At 40.6% G+C, this 22,953-nt stretch overlaps 2 protein-coding genes across 2 annotated transcripts in view; both read right to left on the bottom strand.

The window, feature by feature from the left end:
* The window catches only part of LOC134868284 (coxsackievirus and adenovirus receptor homolog), a 114,160-nt gene that overhangs the window by 65,931 nt on the left and 25,276 nt on the right, over window positions 1-22,953 (bottom strand). The window lies entirely within an intron of this gene.
* The window catches only part of lrrtm4l1 (leucine rich repeat transmembrane neuronal 4 like 1), a 43,952-nt gene continuing 25,333 nt past the window's right edge, over window positions 4,335-22,953 (bottom strand). Inside the window, exon 3 of the mRNA XM_063889297.1 lies at window positions 4,335-5,614. Within this exon, the coding sequence (XP_063745367.1) occupies window positions 5,549-5,614 (66 nt within the window). The 3' untranslated portion in view covers window positions 4,335-5,548. The remainder of the gene's footprint in view (window positions 5,615-22,953) is intronic.

Here is a 22,953-nt window from a genome sequence, read left to right as displayed (position 1 = left end):
CCTCATATGGAAATCCTTTGCACACACTTTATATTCAGCCAACATTAGAAAACCATTTCCTCGTGATGGTTTACTTGTTTATTTGCTGATGTTATGTTTATGTACTGATGGCAACTGTCAACACTACATGGCCTTTCATATAGTCTCCCCCACGGAATGAGTTTCTGACTTAAATATCCGTACATTGATAATCATCTGCTGCCGACATGTCAGGTGGTTTATTCCAAATAAATGTATCCATTTCACTTCAGGATGGTGTAGATAGTGTATTTCCCTGAGACGCTTTGTTGGGGAGTGGCTACTTAGGCCAGCAGATAGTACAGTAGGTTTCATAGCTTTATATACAGTAACAGTATCATATGCTGTTTTGGGAATTCAGCTTACAGTCACATTGCTGCACTGAGTTTGGTGTGCTCTTGTGGGGCGTGACATGATCAAAGATATCTTCCCTGCACACTTAACTCAATAAATCCAGTTGATATAAGTTATCTTATTGGAATACTATAAGGATTTATTGGGGCCATGGTATGTAGAAGAATAAAACAACTAAATATGAAGCTGTGGAGGGGGATAAGTCATACATGTAAAGGAAAAACTAAAATGATAAAAATGATCTTTGGAACATGTCTACATATAGTTGAACCTCTTTTTGTATTTTGTATACAACCCTTTTCAACACCTCTTTGGAAAACCAGTTGTCATACATCCATTGCTATATTTTGCCCAACGAATCCCTAGCCCTCCCATTTCTTTTATGAATCCCAGTTGTTTTTTTCTCGTACATTTAAAACTTTTCCCACTTCTTTCGGATAAATTGACCCCTTTCCATGGCTCTGTATTTTCTTAATTTGTATCTATAATGGCCCTTATCGGACATTCTGAAATATCCCCCAAGATTCCTAATATTTTTTAAATCAGCTTTTTAAACATACACGTTACACTCACAGTTGTTGCTTTAGAGAGTGCATGCTTGGAATCAATGACACACGGGTTAAGAGCAAACGCACCCTTAGTTTCCATGGCACTGATTTGCTCACCATGATTCAAGGTTAAAGAAGGAGGCGGAAACAGGAGGAAGCACCGGACCAGCAGTTGGCCGATGATGGCAGCAGAGATGATCTCGATGAGAACCCTGTGGTCCCCCCCACTCAGAAGCAGATGGCTGGAGCACATGATCTGTTGAACGCCACTCCTGGTGTGGGTTGCAAAAGCAGTGACTGTATTTTGAAATAACTGGAGCTTACATGAAGGGTTGACAGTCATCCCGATGATGGAGTATGGAATTTTAATTGATAGCTCCTTCTGCTCAAGTGGTCGCTGACTAATTGCCCCGACAAGTCATAATTAAAGTCAACACCACCCAATTAGCTTTGCCTCGATTTGGAGATTTCATAAGTCACACATCTTGATGCTAAATAGAAACGCACCTGAATAAGGCCGTGCATTGAAGTGTCAATTCAAATTAACAGGCCTCACATGAAAAAAAAAGATTCATCTTTGAGTCAGTCGTCAAGAGGTAAGAAGGCAAAGTTATTAGTGGAACATTTGTTTGAAGCCAAGAACACCAGAAGGAGGAACAGCGCAGGAATCAAAAGGCGGTTGTTTTTGTGCTTCCTTTCACATTTTTGCCAATCAAAATAACTTATGGTTCAAAAGGGTCTCTGTGCTGAAAGAAATGTTGCTAATATTTTTCATATATTTTCTTCTTGAGGCTGGCCCTTTTTTAAATTGTGTGAATTTCATACAGCTTAGATTTTTTTTGTCCTAGGTTTCATTTATTGTTACCTACAGAGGCCAATACAAAAAGTGGTCCACACAGCCGGGACTAGAGTGATTGTTGACGTCGGGGATTATAAAGACGGCCAACTGCCACCGTCGCAGAGTTAGTCTGTTTCATATTTGTAAGTGTTTTGTCAGTATATTTGAATTGACTAGGTAAGCTACTTCAGCTAGCTAGCTTACAGTAGATCTGCAATAATATCGAAAGGAATTATGTAATCGTTTGATTGAACTTACATTTTAAGTTTCCAGTGACAGTTGGCCAACTTTATTAACCCCGGATATCAACAATAGTGTGTTCCCAGCTGTGTGCATCACTTTTAGTTTCCCAGTTTTCGTTGTGTTTTTAGCGTTGTTGAGGCAGCGTTTTTTAAATTAGCATAGCTTCTGAAATGTAAGTGTTTTTGGCCATTGTGGCGTTATTGCCCCTGTCAGCCACCATAGTTGTCCCCATGAAATCATCAGCACTAAATTAGTTGCTCTTTCTTATCATATGTTGAGCTTCCTTAAAGTCTCACAATTGTAATCCATCTAGCCTGGCTTGTATGTACAATGTATGTTCTTTGCTTCACACACTTGTATGTACAAGCTTATCTGATTGATGCAAAGACACTAAGTCACAGCAGTGTCTTACATTAGTATATTTTGATTTTTGATTTCTTCATTCAGGGGGCCTGTGGAAGCCTTCTGCGGAAGTATTATAGACTGCCAACTGTTAGGAGTCAGGTCAGCAGGGAGCCCATGCTACATGAATAATGCATGGTGTCTGCTCACAGGCATACAGCCCTGTCTGTGCTGGAGACTGAGTTACGGAGATCATAGGGAACATCGGCATAGAAGACACAGACACAGACACAGAAAGGAGAGAGGGGGAACAGAGAAACCGGAGCAAAGAGATGTACAATGCTCTTGACAGTGAAACAAAACCACAAGATACTTGAAGGGTCAGTTGACTCAAATTAAAATGTTCATGAGCCACTGCAACTACTGATTTGTTTTTAGAAAATGAGACAATTACTCAGTGCCGAGCCTAGGCGGTGTCTACAAATATATTGCTTTTCCCCGCATTCCACAGTCCAAAACACAAAGACGCACAGGTTGATGTCTTTGGGTTTCAGTCTGTTGAATACGGGGAAAACAATGTCTTAAAAGTGTCACCTTGGACTGGAAATGTTCTAAACGGTTGGATTAATCGTCTGCTTAAATAATGGCAAATTATAACACTTTGGTGCATGTGTCTTTCCAAACTACGTATGCTTCCTGTCTGACATAATTGTATTTTGTGGCTTTACTGTGACATGATTACATCCTTTAATGTTTGAAAACGTCTTTCTTTTTCTCATACTTTCTGTGCTGCAGCACCTCTTTTCACCTTCTGTCTGAAACCAGAGCCCAGTCTGCTCTGACTGGTAAGCTGGTCCGGCACTGGTCTGATTTATCCACCGCTTAGATAAGTCCCACTCTTTAACCTATCACTTACAATGTGTTAGAACTGGCAGATATGGATGCAATGTTACGGAACATGGGCTTCTGTAAATTGTCTTAAACTAAAAGAGCAGCGCGGCAGTAATTCCCATTTTCAAGAAGGGTACACTGTTCACCCAATTTCACCACCTGCAAGGATCTACTACCGAGATTAAGTGGATACATTTCTGTATTTGGGTGAACTGACCCTTTTAGAAAGAGATAAAATAAGATCCAGAACACTGACTAGAAACCAAAAGCTTGTGAGTTTTGGTCACCCAGAACACGAGACGAGCGAGGGGGAAGAGGCGAAACGGGGAGATAGGTAGAGAGGAGGATGTGAAAACACCAGAGGGAGGGCTGGGCAGATTGGCCATCTGGACCTCCGAGCTGACAGCTTGACATGTTCCAAGTGCAGTGAACGTGGAGCAAATTCACTAAGCAGGGCCCCCTCTTGAGATATACAACACATAGCACGAGAGGAGTAATTAGAGGGCTGGCGAGTGCCCGCAGTGAGCGTCACTGTGAGCAGAACGGTCGAAGAGAGATCAATGTTCTGCTCTCTAAATTAATGAGGCTAATGTTGATGTGAGCGCCTTGTCACCGGCGATCTGCGGGGAAAAGGAGGGATTTCAATAAGCGTCAGTGGAGACACGGAGGAGTGCTATTAAATCACTGTGGCCAAGGAGCGCACACTCAATAAGACTGGCTTCATACACACAGAGCTGGAACACAGGAAATGATTAATGAACATTTTTAATTGGACCAATTCATATTGCTCACCAATAAAGTCATTATTTTCATTAAAAAAACATACTGTTGAAAGTGAACCAAGAATACAGCAGCTTACTAAATATCAACAAGGGGGGGGGGGGGGGGGAGATTTACAATAGAAAATTATCATTTTCCGGTGTAGAAAGATGTCTGAGGGTTGAAACAATTCACAATGCGGTTCAAATTTAATCAAGAACTCAAAAGGAATGGAACACAAGCACACGCGGCGCACAGCAACATCTGCATTCCCTTTGAGGGGTATTCAAGAAGTGAAGCATGTATCCAACGTAAGTCGTAAAATGCAAGCAGTGCCGAGGTTATCTTTCAAGACAAGATCCTGCTAGTGAGAGTGGTTGCAAGATCCTTTGTTCACAAAGACGTACACATTACACACGTAGAAAATTAAAAAAGCCAATCTGGTAATGGAGCACTACTGGACACTATTGGACTCAAGTTGAGGCTTCTTTTAGAGTTTTCGTAGATCTGTGACGACCCAATTGGGAGAGCCAAAGGTGCTCCAATTTGGCTCTTTGGTATTTGGTGTTGAAAATGTCAGAAACACAGATTCGTAAAGTACAACATTAACAACATTATAATTGCAGAAAATTACATCGTATACCCTTGATAGGAGCGTTTTCCTTTTCCCCCTTGCTTCTGATTGACCCCTTAGGTCTTCCAAATCAAACTGTATAGTCAAGGTTTGATTGCAATTAGAAACAACTTAGAAAACGGTTCTTAAAAAAAAGCAAACAAAACACAAAGACTCCACCAAAGATGGCTGGGGGGATAGTTTGCTTTCCTCTCAGGCTTTCAAAAGCAATCTTCCAGCTGCTGCTCGATTTCCACCTGATGGAGCGGATTCCTCTTTCCTGACAGGTGCACCGAAGCTCCGTTTTAATAATGTTTCTGCTCCAGTGAGGCACATTTACACCACCCTCGACTTTAATTGGGCTTTCTTACGAAAAAAAAAGGTTTAAAGGGGATAAAGTGGTGAAATCAAAGTATGGAAATACACTTTAAATTATACATAGCTGCATTAGCAGAGCGATCAGGTCCAGCTGCTCAGTGCATTTTAGTTAAAAACTCCTTGCTGGGTTTTACACTTTTTTTTTTAAAGCCTCATGAATTTGTACAGTCTCTTGCCTTGTTTAAACCAATGCCATGTTGTCCTCAGGGAGAGAATACGCTATTAAAGTCTATACAATAAGCTCCCGTGTTGGATGCAACCATCCGTTAGTGCTCATGAGTCTTCCTCCAAGGCTCCACTATTTACCATAAGACTGTGTATCCACAACCATTTATTCATTTAGTGATGGAGCATTATGGAATGCAGCGAAGCCTATGAGCGAAAAAAACAAGACAATATAAAATCTTAAGAAAAAGACATCTCCTCGTGGTCTTTGTCAGTGGTTTCCCTTGTTAGCGTGGAGGATCGTTTTAAATGTATCCTTTGAATTATGTGAGTAGGATCCTGATAGGTTCCCTGCATATGTCTCTTTCCTGTTTCATTCAAAGCAGTTCCTTTTAGCAGTTAATGGATCGTAGACACATCTCCCAGCCAGGCACCAGGTAGCGGGCGTGGGCACGTATACTCATTCTGCGAGGGAAAGAAGAAGAACAAGACAATAAAGTTAAAACCATTTAACAGCTGGTCTGCGGCAGATACAGAGGTGGTGGTTACAATGTAAAGTTAATTACAGTGTCCAGTGATTTGATAACGGTACAATGGGGCTGTGACAGTGCCAGCAAAGCAAATTAGAGTGAGCAATTAAGCAGATGATGAAATCCTGTTCTGTACTGAGATAGCTTAGAAAAGGCTGAGGTGGAGAGACTTCCCCAGTGTCTTTCAGAGATTGAATGAAAGCTCAACACAACCTTGTGTTCAAAATTTCAATTAAAACTGAAATAATTACGTTTAAATAAAGCTGTTCCGTTGAAGCTGCTCGAAAAGGAAAAAAGAAACCCGCCCCGTGTCAGGTTGTTTGCAACACTACAGATTCCAATTAGCATCTATTCAGCATTGGTTGCTGTTGGAACAGAAGCTGGATGCAAACTATAATTACTTGAGTGTATGTAAGTCAATTATATGACAGCCAGAGAGGGTACATTTTTCATATTTTTCAAGAATTAGGTTATCAATGGTATTCCTTAGGACCTGCAGCTCTCTATGATTTTGCATTTCTGATGAACTCCTCCCAAAGCCAATGGATTCTTGAACGTTATCTTTGTTTAGATGCCTGAAATAAGGTCTATTTTTTCACTCAAGAAATGTAAAATAGGCAATTAGATCATTTACTTTAAAAAAAACGCTTAATGGCTAAATAAGTCCATTAAGTGTCGTCATGCGGAATACAAGACCACCTTTAGCTTGGTGGTGGTGACATGATGTCATGGTACCGTTATGTGCCACGTTTATAGCCTAAAGGCCTTTAATGCTCCTTTTCAGGTTCATATTTTTATTTTGTGCCTCTACTGTGACATGTTTAATGCTTTAATTTTCAAAAAGCTCTTTATTTTTCTCATACTGAAACCAGAGCCCAGCCTTCTTTTCTGGTTGGTTAGCTAGCCTGATCTGTTGTGATTGGTCAGCAGCTTATACATTTTCCGCCACTTAGCCTATCAGATACAATGTGTTGGAGTGCTAGCCAAGAAAAGCACAACTGTTAAATAGTGATGTCGTTATGTTACATAAGTAAACAAAGGAGACCAATGGAGGCAGTCAGATAGGAGGGGGGGGGAGATAAACTCTTTGGGTTTTTATTCCTTTGCAGACCATTTACATGCACACAAATCCATAATGGTGTTCATTTCAGGGGAACCATGCTAACGTCCCCGGTTGGCCTACAAAAAAATGTCATCTCTGCAGCAATCTATAGATGGGCATTGTATCTTTAGAACAGCATTAATGTATTGTCTCTCTACTTTTATATCCTGGGAAATGCACTGTATTCTTAAATATATAGTTACTGTAGCGGCTGATCTGGTTTCGTAATGTGAGCCTTAAATCGTCAGCATTTAATGTGCATTTCCAATTCTACATAAATATAGTGCCTGATATTCCTGATGCTATGTGTGGGAACATGTCTGCAGTCTTTATAACACATATTTACTTTAAAATAAGGACAGGCTCATTCCTATCACAAAGCATATTCTTATCAATAGGAAAATAACATTCGAAAGTCAACGATTTGGGACCTTAAATGTCAGCAATGGTCAACTCAGTCTTGTTGAGATGTGGAGGCAAATTCTTGGGGGATTTTGACATTTTACTCTCTCTTAAGAGCCACAAGCTTTGAATTCATTTTTAAGAAGCAGAGACACACACCCCCCCCCCCCCACACACACACACACACACACACACAAAGCTGCATATCCAATTTTTTTTTTTACCACTGAGCGTTTGTGCTTGCGCTTTGCAACTTAACCTTTTTAAAAGAGTCTGGCTACAGGTAAATCCGCATTTCCTTAATAACAGAAGTGCGGTGAGTTTTGCCGGCTAAGCAATTTCTAAAGCCTTCAGGATCGGCTCGAAATTATCCCAGCTCAATTTTTTTTCGCTGCTCTAGCTCAGATTGTTGTCGGTGTGAAGCAGATCTGTGTGACAAGGGCTCAGACGAGAATGCCCTGAGCACAACCTTTTATTAAACGTTATCAAAAAGGCTGATAAGTCTTCCATCAATTCATTTTTGAGCTCTCAGGTGGAAGTGAGTGAAAAGAAGACAGCTGTACATATTGTCGTACCTTAGACAATATCACCCTAGCATATAAATAGAAACAACTTGCAGCAAAAAGCTCAGGCTGTGCTGTGAACACATGCGTGTTAATGTGAACTTTAAGCACCGATGCAGACACAAAAGCACACACTCAAAGAGAGACGGAGAACACATCACTCTGTGGTGATGCTGGTGGAATAAAGGATGCAATAAATGATGTAATAAGACGATCATCTCCCCGTCTAGATGTTGTCATTACACTGTATTTAATTTGAAAAGGTTTGCCCCATTGCAACTTGTAACGGACCATGCGATGGTGTTGACAGCCTTGTTTTTCTGGTAGAACTATGCAAATAAGAGATACTGGAAACACATGGCTATGTAAGCAAAAACATGGCAGGGTGCACACATGATCAAATACATCGTTTGTATTATAATCCAAATGTACATTAAAGGGTAAAGAAAGTAAAGAAAAAAGTAAATAAGGAGCAAATGTTTGGACGCTTCCTGAGCGAAAACACAAATAGTCTCATGGGTATACATAATGTCTCCCACACCACTATTGTAGCCCTTTGTTTAATTCTGTGACATAGTGACATCACTACGTATCCTTCACACTTCTATTGGCTCGCACTTCAACACATTGAATGTAACAGGCTAATGGGCGGGACATTTCTAAGCAGTTGACCAATCACAACAGAGCCAGACAGCTAAACAGTCAGAGAAGACTGGGCTCTGGTTTCAGACAGAGGGTGGAAAGAGGTGTAGCAGCACAGGCAGTATGAGAAAAATACTGTCAATCTGAACCTTGGACATCTTACAACATTTTTCTTGTAACAAAGTGTCCTTCTGGTTGTAAAAAACACGAAATGGGGCTTTGCAGATGCACTAACACAGCAGCAATTTACAAGTAATTGCAGTCGTATCTCTTACATGTGGAAAGCTGTTCCTAACACACATTTTTTTTGTTTTGGTTAAGTGCATTGCTTGTTAGATGGAGGTCAAAGAGTCAACTGCGATGCGACTCATTATGCTTTGTTTGATGGTAGCAGCACATAGTGTTTACAACCTGACCAAACATTTTACTTTACCGTGATGTTTTCCGTCACAATGCGCTGCAATTTCAGAACCCGCCTAAATCTTTGCTTCATGGACACAGCTGTGCTTTTATTCACACAAACTCATCATACTCATTCACCATTAACTAAGTGCTTAGTTAATGAGGGGAACAATAATTCACCCTGCTGCTCACACCTCATCAAAAAGTGCATTGCAAACAGCCAGTAGCTGTTTCACGGCTTTCCAATATAGAAGTTATAAGAAAAAAAAGTTGTATTAAAAACATACTGGATTTTCACATCAATATTCACGCCTTACACACTCAAGAATATTTAAAAGTAGAAAAAAACCACAAATGTTATAAAAGAGGTTTATCTTACTCGTCTTGTACATTCAAACAATTCTGCATTGAATTGAAGTCAGAAGGTCATAGACATAAAAGCTATTGAAGACTGCTCATTAAAAAAATACCTGTGTTTTTCTTCACAATGATAATACAAATATAAAAATCGCCTTTAGTTGTACATGGGTGTATTAATGGACTGTGTTAGGGACTAAGTCTTGGTGCATGGGGTTTGCGATCTACTGGGTAGGTTAAGGGGAAGCAACAAGACAGGGCTTTTTACATCCCTTTGCATGAAAGGACCGGATGACTTTGTAATGTTTTTTGTCCCCAGTCTCCACCAACTCACATCTCTTCTGCTGCAAGTATTCAATGACTGCTCGCTTTCTCTATTGTGACAAGAAAGAAGTGCTGATGCTTTGTCATCTGTTAACAGGGACATGTTCTTCCCTTCTTTACTCTTTCAAAAGTAAAACTTTCCAGGGGCAGAAGAAAACACTTTTTCTTTACTGCCGCTCCTATAAAATTGGGACAGCTAGATAAAACAGATGGCCTTTCACCTCAGAGCAACTTTCATAATGTATCTGAAAGAGCAAATGCTGCCTCTCACGTTATTGAACACAACACAAAAGTAGAAGAGTTATTCATCTCTGAGAGCAAGCCCAAGGTAGCTTCCTCTCCGTGGAACTTCAATGAAAAGTTGGCAAGGGCCCAGGATAAACTTGCCAAACACTATGGTCACAGGTCCTTCTTTTCCACCAATGCAGCATGGCAGACAGGTGGTAGAAGAGTTTGCGATCTGAGAGAATCAATGTCAATATGACAGGAGGAATAGCTAATGCCTAAGAGACAAGCCAATAGCTGACAAGATACATCCTGAAATTTAAGTTGGATTTAGAATTTTGGAAAGAGAAGGAATATGTGTTTGATTCAAGGACATAAAGCCACTGACCTTTGTGGACCTCAGGCCACCTAATGATCACATTCTTTCTGCTGGCGTTTCTTTAGAATGGATTTTTGGGAAGGCTGGATAGAAAGAGTATCCTTTCACATCCAAAACAACTTTCTTAATATGTCTTATGGAGGAATTGTCTTTCACCAAAGTAACATCTTCAATGTACTGAAGACAGAAGAAAAGTTTGTCATCTCTAGAAGCAAGGCCAAAGTAGCTTCCTCTCTTTTAGCCAAACGGTTACAACAAGCTGGCTTTGGCCCAGAACAAACTTGGCAAACACTATGATCAAGGCTATGGTTCCCACCAATGTGTCATGGCAGCGCGTGGAAGAAATGTAGCTGTTGGCTATTTAAACTCTTCGAGATCTCAGAGATCCTATGTTGTTCAGCCAAGAGGAGTCGCCAGTGCCTTAAAGACAGGCCAATAGCTGACGAGATACAACCTGAAATTTAAGTCTGATTCAGAATTTTGCTAAGAAAAAGAATATGTGTTCGACTCAATGACATCTACCCTGGAGAGGATTGTGTTGGCACACTTTATGGCTGTATTCACCCCGCACGAGCTGCTAGTTCTTAGACAAATTGAAACTTTTCAGTTGAAGAAGGGGGAACACATTTTCCGTGTTCTCTAGAATTGCTTTGTTCAAACAATGCAACTATTTTTAATGTGTCTGAAGGAACATTTGTCTTTCTCCACCAAAATGATGCTCTGTACCTTACTGAACACAGCGTAAAAGGTATTAGAGTTTGTCATCTATAAGAGCAAGGCCAGGGTACTGTAGCTTCCTCTCTTTAAGTGTTAGGAAAAGTTGGCAATGGCAGAAGATCAACTTGGCAAACACTATGGTCAGGGGTCCTTCTATTCCATACCAATGCAACATGGCGGTGCATGGTAGAAGTGTTGCTGTTGGCTATTTAAACTGTTCAAGATCTCAGAGGACCTATGCAGCTGAGCCAAGACGAATCGCAGGAAAGAGACAGGCCAAAAGCTGATAAGATATAATCATGTTTCAATCAATTTTGGAAAGAGAAAGAACATGTGATTGACGAGAGGACAAAAAGCCACTGCCCTTTATGGATCTCAGGCCATCCAATTACATCTACCCTGGAGAAGATTGTGTTAGCATAAATGAAGAAAAGTGTGTCATCTCCGAAAGCAACGCTAAGGTGGCTGTCTCTCCTTTAGCAAAAGTAAGCATTACAACAAGCTGGCAAAGGTCCAGGACAAACTGGCCAAACACTATGGTCAGAGGTCCTTCTTTACTAACAGCAGCGCTATATAGAAGTGTAGTTGTCGCCTATTTGTACTGCTTGAGATCTCAGAGAACCTGTGTAGCTAGGCCAAGAGGAATCACATTAAAAGACAAGCCAATAACTGGATACACCCTGAACATTCAACGCTCATTCAGAATTTTTGGAAAGAAAAGAATGTGTGATTGACTAAAGGACAAAAAGCCACTGCCCTTTGTGGCTCTCAAGTCACCCAATGACATCTACCCTGGAGAGGATTGTGTTTGCATACTTTATGACTTTCTTCCCCCGCATGAGCTGCTAGTTGTTGGAAAACAAGACAAGAGGAGCTGGCAGGGATCCTGGTGGTTTTCAGATTGGACAACTTTCCCTCGATAGGCAAAGATTACTTGGCATTTGCAGGCACCACGCTGTTCAGCCCCGGAACACATTGTCACAAGGGATAAATGGCATGCACAGTGTCCAACATTGGGGGGGACTGACCCTTTATTTCTAAAGCTATCAGCGTGCACTGGAATGTAGAGACAATGTTGAAAGTTTGAATGACTCTTGATGCTTTATGATGGACTTTATGTATTTATATGCAAGGCCGTCATACATCCAATTAATCTAATGGATCAAAGTATTAACTCATGCTTATTTAAAAAAACATATGAACATATTTCAAACCACAATTTGTGATGGCAAAGTATAATACTGAGACTTTTGCTAGTTTGATAGATGAGATAAATAATATGTGCTTTTTTACAGCAGACTTTCAAAGTCAAGGACTACCTTAACAGAATTCTACTGTATGTTTCAGCACTCCTCTTAAGAGATAATATGAGTGTTTTAACTTGGACACTTTATATGTGCTACAAAAAAAAAACAGTAAACCTTAGAATTAGGTCATTTTCATAAATACCTCGCCCTGTGTGTCTCAGCAATCTGCTCTACAGCAAAACCTCAACTGTGTCCATCTGTCCACCTTTAGGCAAGAATGTTTGTGTGAGGTACAAAGACTAGCCTGAAAGCTCAACCCTGAGTTAGAAAATGCATGTACAATATAATTAATGGCCTGGACATAAAATGTGTGTCCATTGCTTCTGATTTATATAATATTAAAAGGCAACTTCAATTGGATGGCATTGAGAATGGCAGGACAGTAAAACAGCAAAAAAAATAAAGCACTCACTTTGATTGTGATACAAATCAGCACATTTTTACAAACAATTCACAGAAAAGCATACTATGCTGCATTAAAATTTCACATAAGAAAACATATACAGAGATCCAAGCTGTAAACATCATGAGAACACTCTGTTTGTCATGGCAAGAAACTAATATTTGGGGGTTTGACTGTCTGAAAACTAACAACAATAAGCAACGTACTTATGAATCAGTTGTGTTGTTCTGTCCACAATGCTCTGAAATAATTGCATGCACAACAAAACAACACCAATGACCATAATTGGAAGGTGCATAATTAAAAGTGTTGTTCCCCTGCCTAAGTACGCAAATGAAAACGGACCACTTCTGAGACTTAAGTTGCGGTCCTTGCAAGAACACAGGTTACATGTCCGAGGCCGTCCCTACTTTAATCCACCCCCACTCACGCCTCTATGTGCTTTTAATTAGAATACTAATTAACAGGCATGATGTAATTAGTATGCTCTCAGTCAGGACAGCTGCAAGTAACAGACGTATAGAAGCCACATTCAAACGGATCACAAGCCTCTTATTCCTCTGGGAGCGCCAATTACCCTGTTCTACACCCCCCCCCCCCCCCCCCGCCTGTGTGATTGTGTGACTTTTCATGTTCTCTTCGATTCCCTTAAGCAAGCCAAGCAAAAAGATGCAGATGTTAGGAAAAAGTGTCAATTCTTAGTGAAAAGAGATGATCAAAATGACAGTTTTCACTGCAGCTTCACGTCTGCAAAACATGTCATGTGCGTTTTAATCACAGCTGCTCATTTATGATCATGTACGTGCATATGTATAGTGCGAATTTTGATACCTGTTTTAGAGTCACACAATCTGTCCAATGAGTTGACTTGGGATGCGGTCGAATTGTTCAAAGAAATCTGCTTTGTCTTTTCCTAACCACTATTCCTTAACCTCAGGGAGAAACATTCCGGGGGTAAGGAAAGATGAATTCTTCAGGACTTGAAAGAACGTCAACTGGCGTGCTGAGAGAATCTGACTCCACTTACACTGGCCAACGTGGTTAGGATGCGCCAGCGTATTAATTGATGAGCGTCAGCCGTGGAGAAACTACAATTGTCCATACAGTTGACTATTTTAAGCACATCTAGGAACTGTGCCCCCTCTGCTGTTATGACTATGCTTCATAAACTTGGACAACAGTGTTTTTCTTCATTAACAAAGTTGGAATTGAAGTAACAATTCAGCACAAAAATAAATGATACGCTGATCTACAGACGTCTCCCTGGGGAAAACTCTTGTGGGCCCAATGACGTAACGCAGGGGTTTTCAACTGGTTTTGTCCCAGGGACCACCATTCGGACTAGAAAGCAATCCGCGGCCCACTGATGTGCCTGCGCGTGCGCGTGTGTATTTGGTGTTACATGCATAGCTCAATGCATGAAACATGAAAGAGAGGCCACGCAGATTTTATAATAATAAAAGTAGATTTATTAAATTAAATTAAATTAAAGATTATTTTAAAGAAAGAATAAAGAATAATAAAGTGTTGTGCAATTCAGTATTGGGAAAAGTAACTAAAAATGTCATGCAAAGTCAGTCTAGGTGTGTGACAAAACAACAACGGAGAACAAAAATCCAACAACACCGGAGAACCAAAATCCAACAAATGAAGACCAAGGCAGCCTCAACTGCTGGCTGGTCAGGGCTTTTATAACCCAGCCAGGACAGACCTGTCACCAATCACCTGCTGTAGAGACAGAGAGATTGAGAAAAGCAGAGAGAGATTGAGAAAAGCAGGGAGAGAGAACAGGCTTACCATTAACACAGGGCGGGGCCTAAACCCGCCAGGGTCGTAACAGTGAAAACATGGGAGAATTAGGCCTACCTGTCAGTGTGATATCTGGGCGTGGTGAAGTCCACACAGCCTGTCTATTCGTGGCGAAATGGTAGACAGAGACAGTCTCATGTCATTCTCTGGATCAAGCCTAGCCCTGTACTTATTCTTTAAGTACGCCAGTGTAGAAAAACCACTCTCACACAGGTATGTGGTTGGAAAGGGCAAAAGACACCTCATTGCTTTTGCAGCAAGCTGTGGAAATTCTGTCTGCCAACTTATCCAGAATTTAACAAGGGGCTGTGTGTCGTACATATGCCTCCTGACAGAGTCTGTGGACATCTCAATCAGCTTATTCTCTTCCACAGCCGTCAGACTTGACCCTACTGATGCATCGTCACTGAATGGGAGCAGGATCCACTTGCTGTCACGGCGCCACTCTTCCGAATCAGTGAAGTACTTTGCGAATTGACGCACAAGCTTCCTCAAATGCTCACATATAGTGTCGTTGATGTCAGTGCTGTCAGGGTATTCCTCAACTGAAGGAAACATCGCCAAGTTATTGCTCTCCACTCGTTCGATCCACTTTGACATTTTTTTCACAAATGCGTCGAGCTTCTCGTAGAGCTGCATGACGTTTGCATCTCTCCCTTGCATGGAGCTGTTCAACTTGTTCAGCTCTGCAAAAACATCTGTGAGGTACGCCAGCTTAGTTAACAGTAACTATCGTTGAAATTGGAAGCCAGATCAGAATGCTTCTCGCACAAGAACTCGTAGATAGCTCCGCGTAGTTCAAACACACGGGCGAGCACAGCGCCGCGAGACAGCCAACGCACCTCTGAATGATAAAGGAGAGAGCTGTGTTCACTTCCCAAGTCATGGCATAGGGATGAAAACAGGCGTGTATTCAATGCGTTTCGTTTTATGAAGTTGACCGTCTTGACAACGACATCAAACACACCACTGAGCTCAACACTGAGATCTTTGGAGGCGAGAGCCTCTCTATGAATCAGGCAGTGTGTCCAAATTACCCCCGGAGCCACCCTCCTTACATGCGCAAACAGTCCAGTCTTGCTGCCACTCATGGCTCGGGCCCCATCGCTGCATAATGCAACGCACCTCTGCCACGAGATATTGTGCTCCGTGAAAAAATCGTCCAGTGCTTTAAATATTTCTACACCGGTAGTTCGCCCGGGCAGTGGTTTGCAAAAAGAAATTCCTCGCACATAGTGCCACTGTCCTCGTATCGCACAAATGTTAACAGTTGCGCATCATTAGTAACATCTGTCGTCTCGTCGATTTGAAGGGAAAACAGAACTGTCTGAAGTTTTGCCATCAGCTGGTCTTTGACATCATTTGCCATTTCCCCAATTCGTCTTCCGATTGTGTTGTCTGACAACGGAATAGTTTTTAATTTGTTGGCACATTCTTCGCTTACCATAGCTCTGCACATATCTATGGCTGCTGGCAATATAAGCTGCTCTGCAATGGTATGGGGCTTCTTACTTTTTGCAACCCTGAGAGCGACCAGATACGATGCTTTCAGTGCGTTTTCATTTATTTTTGCACTCTTCCTCATGGTAGCCTGCTGTCCTTTGAAATCACGCAACATCTGTTGCATGTACTCAACGGGTTTGGCCTTCAAGTGGACGTGATGCGTCTCCATATGCCGCGTAAGTTTCGACGGCTTCATAGCTTCATTACAGAGAATTGTTGAACATACGAAACACAGTGGTACCTCCTCTCCTGCTCTGTCTGTCGTCACTGTGAATCCATATTTAACATATTCCTCATTGTATTTTCTTTTTCGTCTTTTTTGCGAAGTTGACGCTTCGGAAGCCTGTCCTTGCCCTATCGTGGCGGCCTGTCCCTCTGTCGTGGCAGCCTGACCCTCTGTCATGGCAGCCTGTCCCTCTGGCACTTTCCTCACTACAAAACGATCCATTGGTGCTAGATATATAGCTAGACTAGTACATATGTAACAAATGTTTGCTGTACTACAACCTATCTTAAAATACTCTCGTCGGCTATGCTTATAAATGTGTGTCAACTTTGCTCGCAAGACTGTACGTAATGAATAATAAGTGAGGTTAGCGACGCAACTCATTACCATTAGCGAATCACAGGCTACCATAGACTGGATAGGCGCAAGGCTACATTCTGTCAGCTTGAATTTCCTTTATATTATTTTAAACATATTTTTCACGATATGTAACGGTATTCTGGAAATGTGTTGAAATATCAAAGCGAATTTATATTTAAAAAAACAATGGTGAACTGATCAACATAGGCTCTTGTCACGGACCACATGCAATGCCGCCGCGGACCACCAGGGGTCCGCGGACCACCGGTTGAAAACCCCTGACGTAACGGACTAGAACGTGAGTGTAGTGCCACCATTTGGCCCATGCGAAAATTTGCTTCAACGGTGGACGCTCTTCTTTGGGGCTTGGTATTTAATCCACATGAATCCAATTAAATACGATTGTATGAAAATATATGAAATTTATAAAACATTATGCAATTTATGTATAACTGGCAAGGCCTACGCATCTATCACTGTGCATATCACCATTCCAATATGTTGATAAAAAGTGTAATAAACCCCACGCAACTTTATTTGATCGTGTGACAGTAATTAGCGTAACGTTTAAAACATACAAGGGCAGCATTATCTTCTTTATGTTGGTAAAAGATGATCTAGTGGATCCTAAACTAAAGAAAATTATAAAGGACAAAGTTCTGAAGCTCCTTTCCAAGCTTTGGAAGATTTCGAACGGCTGTTACCATGGCTGCCACTCAGGAACTTCAGGGTCAGTACTTCCGTTAAGAAGCATTTTAAGCAAAATGAACAATTCGACCGCAACCGTGGATCAGCTCTAATCCCCATATACAATACAGACAAAGGAGGATAAATCAAAGCACCACAAAAGAGCTTATTTCGGCTCAAAGAGAAACAATGATCGTTGAGGACACTCTTCTTGAAGGAGCTGACGCCTGCATAAGCCCCTGATCTTAAAATTAGTTTTAGTTTGATATGTCCGTAGACGGTAAAAGAACATGTCTGCACATGTCTTTAGAAGTTAGTTTGGAATAATTGGGATCCTCTCTTTGACAGACATGACCTCCTGCCGATGGTCTGACACAGTTCTAATTGTGTTCTCAGCAGGGACACAAATCTATCATGGGAATATAAATACTCTTTGAAAAAGAAGACACCACTTCATGGATGAACTGGCATGTCGCCTTCCAATTAAAAGGTTGAGAAATAAAACACATGCAGTAGTGAGCACCGAATTCTTGTTTCGAAATGCATCCCAACTCTCTATTGATACGTAAATAATGGGTACCCATATTTATATTGGTGCTGAGAGCATGAATGTATGAATATATAATACTTGACAGAAAGTGCAATATTTTGCCTCCAAGCAATTCTTTATGACTCCAATTGAAACTGCTGTCTTTGCAAGGCAAGCATTCAGACTGTTGCAGGGTAGCAATAAAGCAAAACGGTTGGTAAGCAAACCGTACGAATACAATAACACAAATGCATAATTTCAACCTGCATGCAATAACTACATTTACACAGAATAGATGTTTAAGTGCCAGTTTTGTAAAAATGGGTAGCATAACCTTATAACCTAATTCAAACTGTAAGGAAAACTACAGCAGCAGTGGTAAAATTAAACTAACTGCATTTGCTTCAAAATAGAAGACTGGGGGTCAGTTTCCTGTTTCTGTGGGTTTTGCCACTGCAACTATATCTTGAGGAGACTAGTGGCCGATCTTTAGAGTGGTTAGGGAAGACGTAGGTTATATCTGAGAACAAAACTTTATCATCTCTAAAGCTTGTGCTAACCACAGACCTTATTTAAGTTATGAAACCACAAACCAATTTGAAAAACGGTGACTTCAAGACGGGGGAACCAGAACAGCTAAAGCATATTCTCTGGTATTGGATTCATTCCTCCACCACTGTATTATAACTTTCCTCCTGCCCAAGGATCACCAATTTAAATATCCACCCATTTTTCACAGGCCATATACCTTCCAAACATTCTGGCACTAAAATTGCGAAAACTAAATAATAAATAGCGAGATCAATTTGTCTCTCACAAGTACACGGAGCATTTAAGTTAGCCAAACTATGCAAAAACGTTGAGCTAACATCAGCTCACATTCATGAAAGCTGTAGCTGTATTTAAAAAAATGTTTATGTCCAGAGTTTTTTTATTGTAACGATCATTGCATTATATTGGCTCCACCTGTAATGACATTGAGAATAGCTAGAATATTGTACTGTCCTTAAGTAGGACTGTCCAACTGGTAAATCCAAATATGTTTTGAAGGTTAAGCAAAGGAGAACAGTCATTCCAATTACTCACACTTCTACCAGCTTCAACATGTTATGTGATGAACACATTAATGCATCACTAATGATGATCCGGTAATAAATAAAGTACGATTCTGAATATAGAAAGTGCTTATTGACCATTGTACTTGTATTTAAGTAATCATTTGAATGTAGGTCTACACTGAAATATAAGAAGAACTCTTCAACACAAATAGAAGCAGCCAGCCATCATGGAGATCTAGCACAAGCTATTTTAAAAACGAATACATTTTTATGTAGCTAAAATGTATTTTTTATATGCTATTATGTCCAACGTTTTGACTAACTACAGTTACTGAGAGAAGAGCAAAAAAGCACAAGTGTGTTCCCCCGATGCACCATCCGTGTACGGAACAACACCAAATGTATTTTATTAGAAGCGGGGAAGTGACCCATATGTAAGTGGGCCAATGAGAATAAGCAGCTCTAAAAAAAATATCATTTGAAGTTTAAGAGAGAGAGACGTTGCCTGTGAGTATGTATTAAGCAAGAATTGCAAAGCACGGTCTAAAAGGTAGAACACAAAAGATCTCCCAGAGGAAATCTGAGCCTGTGAGTTGACGCTGGGAGTCCCTGATGAAACGTCTCGTGGTGTACCCATGTTTATGTAAGCGAATGCACATGGATGTGTGTCTGTGCCTGAGTGTTATGATTGATGATTAGAGTGATTTATTCAGGTGATGGATGACCACATTAGGAGCTGCATTTTTTTTCCACTCCTAAGTCTTTCTCTGCACACATCATGCGGCGATAAATAAATCAAAACCTATAACCAAAGCAACAACACCCTTGTTAGGAAACTTGTAGGAATGGCAGGGGGGAGTTTTCTTACCTTACACAGCTGCATGCTTCAATTTGTGATCTTTATCTTTATTGTTGTATAACATATCTTTGATCTTTTGTTATAAATAGCTCAAAAATAATAGCTTTTGTGCTCAAGAATTCCTGCAGCGTGGGTTGCTTGGCAACATGTAGCCTAGCTAAACATAAAAGCGCTGATATCAGCTTGACAAGTATATGATTGTGTGGGGATTACAGGTTTTACAAGTTTCATAACACAAAGCCTCAGTGATTGTCTGCTCTGGAATCACGAATGCACTGACAGCACACAAAGTGCAAATGTTGCATCACGGACAAGTGGATATTAAGAGGATCTGACTGACACACACACACACACACACACACACACTTGATCACTTCTTCAAGCTTGTGAACTCTCCCTATCCACTTAATATTAAGGGTTGTCAGCAGTTTCACATTTTGCTTTGCTTTTCCCGTATAGCTGTCCTTCAAACCCTGCAAGACACCTATACAAATAAGTTACGTGATCAAAGTCACGAACAGCACTGGAAAATGTAATCCACTGGCAGATTCCTTTCAAATTTAAATCTTAAAACCCTTTTGTAATTTTTTTCTACATTTTCTACATTTCATATTAACGTATGGAATTCCAATTCCATCACCACCTTTGCCGATGACCCTGTAGTGACTGGATTACCGACAATATTGACAAGGCCTGTCCAGAAGATGTTGGGGTCCTGTGTGGCAACAACCAACCTAAATGAAAGCAAATCCAAGGAAGTAGTTGGATGAAGCATCACAGAAACTAACCTTAACCCTAACCCTAACAAGCCCGTCCACACGGTTCCGTTCTCTTGACGCTTGACGTCGACGAACTGCATTGTGGTTCCGTTGCTTCACTTTAGTCTCCGTGGCCAAGAGTCGACGGGAGCGCCGGGCGTTATTTTCATGATGTCAAAATGGTGATCTCTTTCCTTATGATATCCTCGACCTTGTGTGGCAAACTGGCTTTTGTAAATCTAAAACATTTCCATGCATACTTTATGTGGCTGCTGTTACAAAGAGCTGATCTAGCAGGCTAATGGCTGTAGTTTGTGATAGCTGAATTTGAGCTTCTATAGCTGCAAACTGAACATCTGTCTCAAAATGTGCTCAAAAAGTGACAAGGGCCCCAGAATATATTTTGGCAGTTATTTTTTTAGCAGTTGACACATGTCCCTGTTCTCTTGGCATATATCATCATACCGCCCACCCCTACAGTGCACTGTAATACTATGTCAGTGTTCAAATCAAAATCTCTTTTTCCCCCCACATGTCATTTGGGGCCCAGTTGGAAACTGAGAAACACAGTGGTTCTGTCATGTCCGTTCCCTGCAGATCCACTCATCTCAGCTCCGGATGTTCCCTGAGTTTATTCCTTGACCAACATGAAGCTTGTACAACATAGTTTCTAGGCCTGTTTTAATGATAATTGCTAAATCAATAACCGGCCTCCATCTCTGGTCCATCTCTTACACTGTGATTACTCCTAGCAGCAAAGGGGCCACAAAGTGAAGTCTAATTTTCTTATATTGACTTTTTCTTACATGGGAAATAAAACTGGTTAGTATTTGATGGATTGTAAGGACTTGCTGTATGAAATTACCCTGTAATAACTTATTGAAGAAAGAAAAAGTCCGTCTATATTAGAGTACAAGTGTATTGCTTCTGACAGCTCAATTAATCAACACTTCATAAGCATGAACAAAATGTGTTTTATTGCAAATCATGTGAGAAAACGTCACTTATTTCAGAGTAAATATATTCACTTCTGACGCCTACTCAGTAGAGAAGTATTGTTGAGCTAATGAAAGTCTGTTCAGGGCTGTCGTGATCCAATTTGTGTTTGAACGTGATTAAATATAATATGATTGGATTATTACATTATTTCTACTGGGCAGTATGTTGGCCAGGAGTTAAACAAGGGCTTATTTGGCATGGGTTTAATATAAAGATGAAAATCAGAATGAACTCACTCTGATGGTCAGGATAAAGAACCTTCTTAGATGATTAATTCAATTCGCTTTCGGAGGATATTGACAATAAAAAAAGTAAGAAAAATGGAAACCAGTCAACTCAAACTAGGCCTTTCACAGAGGCAATTACTTATTTAATGTGCAACACAGCTGTAGAATATACACTGTATATGCAGTGTCTTCAATAATAGATTTTTGACCATGAGAAGCTGTTGAGATGAAGGGGAAAACACAGTTTATTGATATCTTTTTGGTGGCAGTGTTACAGCTGGCTGTAGATTAAGTGAACCAGATGGAACAAGGGCAGTTTAAGAGCCACAAACAAACAAAACTAAAAAACTAGTTTGAAGTTAACGTACTTTAAACTTGAGTGTCGTCAAATACCATTAGGTTTACTGAATGCTGTGAGAAACACTGGTCATGATATTTTAAATAAATGGCTACTACTGTACCTTCTAATCAGAGGTATACTAACCAAAGCTCATTACTTCTAATCACGCACATTGTTTTTATTCTTCATTGTCAGATGTCCATGTTCTGTGACTTCAATTCATTGGAGAAGACTGAGGTTTCCTATTCACTTCAAAACATGAAGAGTTTTCACTTCTACCGTACTTAAGATTGGCCACAGTCAGTGTCATTGGCCGCAGTCACACTACATGTGTCTTGGACAGATTTAATAGCAGTCTGTACACAAACAAATCATGAATGAACCCAAGAAGCATCAGAGACGGATTGAAACCCGGATAGGTTGTTTGAGTCTAGCCAAACTGAGAGACAGATTGAACACACATGCAGTCAATTACCCAAATGTGTGTTCAACATTTGGCCTCCTCTGAAACAAATGTACTACAGCCACTGATTTTGTTTTACTGCGTGCTTGCCTTATTTTCAGTTCTGAGTGTGCAGGAGATTTGGCTTTGCCTACACATCTGTAGACCAAATATGGTTTGGATCAAAAATGTAGAAGGTCCTAACGTTAACAACTGAATGATCTGAGAGGGCATTAATCCATTTAGGTGAACATTTAAAAACTGTTATTGTTTATAAATATGAATCAACCCCATGTTAGTCAATGGTATATTTGTTTGACAGCTAATGGTGGCTTCACTGCTAAACGGTTAAGATGCAGATACTTTTCTTCTTTGGGCAATTCTGGTAGTTACCAAGCAGCTTTAGGTGCATAAGCACACACTCTGATTTGTATTTGATCCCGGATTCAAGGCAGTTAAACTGACTAATGCAAAGGGATGTCACATTATTATATTAAACCTGTTTTACTCATCTCATTCACGTGATCCTTCCAGTCTGGAATAAGTATGTTTCTGTTCAGGGCATTTGCATTTGAATACAACGGTGCAGATGATATGAAATGACAGGAGACCAGGCCGGGAGTGAATGGTGCATCATTGAGTTGTTTTGAGGGG

This window comes from Eleginops maclovinus, chromosome 8 (genome assembly GCF_036324505.1).
Source record: "Eleginops maclovinus isolate JMC-PN-2008 ecotype Puerto Natales chromosome 8, JC_Emac_rtc_rv5, whole genome shotgun sequence".
Taxonomy (NCBI): Eukaryota; Metazoa; Chordata; class Actinopteri; order Perciformes; family Eleginopidae; genus Eleginops; species Eleginops maclovinus.
The sequence above is the reverse complement of the archived record's forward strand: the minus strand, read 5'-3'. Positions and strand labels throughout refer to the sequence as shown.